We start from the raw sequence: 4,163 nt of genomic DNA, 5'->3' as shown, positions 1-4,163 counted from the left end.
AAAAAAAAAATCACAATAAAATAAAGCCTGGGTTGGTCATATTACTATAAGCCTGAGTTTTGTCAATATTGCAAGTCGATCCCATGTGTGGTTTTTCCCTGGTGAGGGTCATTGAGTTGCATTGGTAGTGTTGGAAAAAATTTTTGGGGGGTGGCGGAGAGAAATTTACATAAGTGGTTTCGCCCGCAAATATCCCATTGTGTAATTACGCTAGCGAATACTGCCAACACTTTGACTCAGACCTGTGAGTTGATAAGTACTGATATCATTTTGACTTAGACCTGTGTGTTGATAAGTGCTGAGATCACTTTGACTCAGATCTGTGAGTTGATAAGTGCTGAGATCACTTTGACTCAGACCTGTGAGTTGATAAGTGCTGAGATCACTTTGACTCAGACCTGTGAGTTGATAAGTGCTGAGATCACTTTGACTCAGATCTGTGTGTTGATAAGTGCTGAGATCACTTTGACTCAGACCTGTGAGTTGGTAAGTCCTGATATCACTTTGACTCAGACCTGTGAGTTGGTAAGTCCTGATATCACTTTGACTCAAACCTGTCACTTAATAAGTGCGTGTGTGTGTATGTACTTACTATTTATATCTGCAGAGCTATTAGCTCTTGGACCCGTCGTTTCTAACCAATATATTTTTCTCTATTCAGTCTACTACATATATTTCTCTCTAACACACATACACACACATCCCCCAGGAAGCAGCCTGTAGCAGCTGTCTAACTCCCAGGTACCTATTTACAGCTAGATAAACAGGTGCATCAGAGTGAAAGAATATCTGTCTATTTGTTTCTGCCTATGTCCGGGGAATCGAACCCCCGGAGCTATATGGAGTGCCAAGAGAACACGTCCATACCACTGCTAGGACAACAACCTCCCCCCGCCCCCCCTCACCCAGGTGACAGTACCGACAAAGGAATGCGGTTCTCGGTGTCAAAGTTAATTGACGTTTGACGACTTGCCGGCAACGCTTGACGGTTGCCATAGCAACGCTTTTTTGTTTAATGGTATAGGCTTTTCCCACTGTTTCCTGTCGGCTCTTTATTGATGAGTACGGCTAACGAGGTGAGAGGTCGTTAATGGCTGTGAATTATCAATATTATTGTTGGGCTGTTAATTACGTGTTAATTAGAGATGGAGTGATAATATTTTTGTTTACATATATGAAGGAATACCTGGCGCCAACAGTTTGGTCGATCTGAGCATCCCAAGATGTTTCTAATACTCTCTCTCTCTCTCTCTCTCTCTCTCTCTCTCTCTCTCTCTCTCTCTCTCTCTCTCTCTCATCCCCACCTCGCTTAAGTCGGAGCCCCCTTGATCAAAGGTGTTATTGGGAACTTGATCTTGCCTTTGAGCTATAAGAAGACGTCTTAAAGAGCTGGATAAGAATCTTGAATATAAAAAAAGTGAATTCTTGGACTGACTCGGGTTCTCCTTCAGCCCCGGAAGATCATTTTAGGATCCAAGATGCTCTCTCTCTCAGTGGTTTAATTCCAATTTGTTTTTTGGGTAATGTTGTATTATATGTCTTAATTATTGTATAATTATTGTCTTGCATATTGTCTACATCATATAAGAGAATGTATGTCTCTGTGTCTGTCTCTCTTTCTGTCTTTCTGTCTGTCTCTCTGTCTCTTTGTTTCTCTGTCTGTCTCTCTGTCTGTCTCTCTGTCTGACTATCTGTTTCTTTCTCTCTGTATCTCTTTCTGTCTCTCTGTCTCTTTTTTCTGTCTCTCTTTCTGTCTCCCTTTCTGTTTCTCTGTCTGTCTCTCTTTCTGTCTCTCTGTCTGTCTGTTTCTCTCTGTATCTCTTTCTGTCTTTCTGTCTGTCTCTCTGTCTCTCTGCTTCTCTCTCTGTTTCTCTGTCTGTGTGTCTGTCTATTCGGAGTTGGAGGCTAGACGGGTGCTTGGGGCTGCTCATACAAGGGTTTGAGTCGACCTGTGCTCCCTCCTTTAGCATTAAATGGCAAATGATGCAATTTTCCAAACAACTAGGCTGTCCCTGTTGGCTCGTTCACCTCTCAGTGAATCCAGTTCTTCTCTTTCTGAGACTATTGTGTTCGTAGGGTGTTCGTTCTTTCATTAATTTTACACTTGGTAGTCACGACAATACTTTTCGTTGTTGACCAGACACACACTAGAAGTTGAAGGGACGACGATGTTTCGGTCCGTCCTGGACCATTCTCAAGACGAAATAATTTTCGTTATTATCCACTTCCTTATGGTCCTGTTTCCTTGGCGACTTGTTATGACTCAGTTTGTGTGACTTGGTCTTCCTTGACTGATCTCTGATCTCGTTGTCTTAATCTTACGTGGCTAACCACACTTGGCCAACTTTAATTGGCTGGTCAGAATTACCTGGCTATAAATATCCTCTTTTCACCTTCGTTGCCTTTACGTACTTGTCTGACCTTGCTTATCTGAGTATACTCTACTGACCTTATCTTTCCGGCCTTTTCTTGCCTGGTCTTACTAACCTGACCTTTTTTACCATTTGAATTTCCTATTCAGTCTCATTTTATGCAAAGTAGTAGGCAACCATCAGTATCAGGCGACTATGGGGTTGCATAGAATGAGGTTCAATAGGAAATTCGAGGGATTTGAATGCAAATGCGAAAACCTAAATCCTTACTAGCACTAAATCTAACCCTTACACCCCTAATGGTTACCTGTCAGAACTAACAATTTACTCGTACGCTGAATACCTTCAAATGTAAAGTTATAACTTGATTTGCAACATGGAGGGACATAGCCATGGAAGGCAGCAGTAGCGGTGGGCAGCTTCCTAGAGGGCAGCAGGTACGTGGGCAGCGTCCTAGAGGGCAGCAGTAGCGGTGGGCAGCGTCCTAGAGGGCAGCAGGTAGGTGGGCAGCGTCCTAGAGAGCAGCAGGTAGGTGGGCAGCGTCCTAGAGAGCAGCAGGTAGGTGGGCAGCGTCCTAGAGGGAAGCAGGTAGGTGGGCAGCGTCCTAGAGGGCAGCAGGTAGGTGGGCAGCGTCCTAGAGGGCAGCAGGCAGGTGGGCAGCGTCCTAGAGGGCAGCAGGTAGGTGGGCAGCGTCCTAGAGAGCAGCAGGTAGGTGGGCAGCGTCCTAGAGGGCAGCAGGTAGGTGGGCAGCGTCCTAGAGGGCAGCAGGTACGTGGGCAGCGTCCTAGAGAGCAGCAGGTAGGTGGGCAGCGTCCTAGAGAGCAGCAGGTAGGTGGGCAGCGTCCTAGAGGGCAGCAGGCAGGTGGGCAACGTCCTAGAGAGCAGCAGGTAGGTGGGCAGCGTCCTAGAGGGCAGCAGGCAGGTGGGCAGCGTCCTAGAGGGAAGCAGGTAGGTGGGCAGCGTCCTAGAGGGCAGCAGGTAGGTGGGCAGCGTCCTAGAGGGCAGCAGGCAGGTGGGCAGCGTCCTAGAGGGCAGCAGGTAGGTGGGCAGCGTCCTAGAGGGCAGCAGGTAGGTGGGCAGCGTCCTAGAGAGCAGCAGGTAGGTGGGCAGCGTCCTAGATGGCAGCAGGTAGGTGGGCAGCGTCCTAGAGAGCAGCAGGTAGGTGGGCAGCGTCCTAGAGGGCAGTAGGTAGGTGGGCAGCGTCCTAGAGGGCAGCAGGCAGGTGGGCAGCGTCCTAGAGGGCAGCAGGTAGGTGGGCAGCGTCCTAGAGCCCCTCATACTGGCTCTTTCATTCTCTGTATTTGACGCGTGAGGCGATTTCCGTGTCACTCTGAGTGTTCCCTTTGATCTGACTGGCGGTGTTGGGACAGTAATTACATCTGCGAGATTTCTGCTCGTCGTATATTCTTAGTGAAACAACTTTGTGTTTGTGTGCGGCACGAGGAAGCAGAATATTGATAGTCTGTGGTCAGTGGTGCTCCCAGCATCCGCCACATCCTAATTGGTGGAGCGAGATGCTGTAAACACAATCCTTGATTACCTTGGTGATGGTTCAGGCCAGCCCTCTCGCACACGCTCTCTGGCACCACGAGTGTGTGTGTGTGTGTGTGTGTGTGTGTGTGTGTGTCCTACGGTACACACTTGAGTGTGTGTGTATGTGTGTGTGTGTGTGTGTGTGTGTGTGTGTGTGTGTGTGTGTGTGTGTGTGTGTGTGTGTGTGTGTGTGTGTGTGTGTGTGTGTGTGTGCCCTACGGTACATACTTGAGTGTGTGTGTGTGTGTGTGTGTGTGT

The 4,163-nt window shown here is 47.9% G+C and overlaps 1 protein-coding gene across 1 annotated transcript; it reads right to left on the bottom strand.

Moving 5' to 3' along the window:
• Nucleotides 1-2,825: 2,825 nt before the first annotated feature.
• Nucleotides 2,826-3,650, bottom strand: LOC138370532 (uncharacterized PPE family protein PPE24-like). The gene has a single exon (XM_069334916.1). It carries the CDS (start codon nucleotides 3,648-3,650, stop codon nucleotides 2,826-2,828), a length of 825 nt encoding a protein of 274 aa, XP_069191017.1.
• Between the last annotated feature and the right edge of the window lie 513 nt (nucleotides 3,651-4,163).

Source organism: Procambarus clarkii, chromosome 32, assembly GCF_040958095.1.
Source record: "Procambarus clarkii isolate CNS0578487 chromosome 32, FALCON_Pclarkii_2.0, whole genome shotgun sequence".
Taxonomy (NCBI): Eukaryota; Metazoa; Arthropoda; class Malacostraca; order Decapoda; family Cambaridae; genus Procambarus; species Procambarus clarkii.
The sequence above is the reverse complement of the archived record's forward strand: the minus strand, read 5'-3'. Positions and strand labels throughout refer to the sequence as shown.

Excerpts from the sequence above, each read along its gene's own strand:
- LOC138370532 (XM_069334916.1), bottom strand. The coding sequence starts at position 3,650 with ATGAGGGGCTCTAGGACGCTGCCCACCTACCTGCTGCCCTCTAGGACG.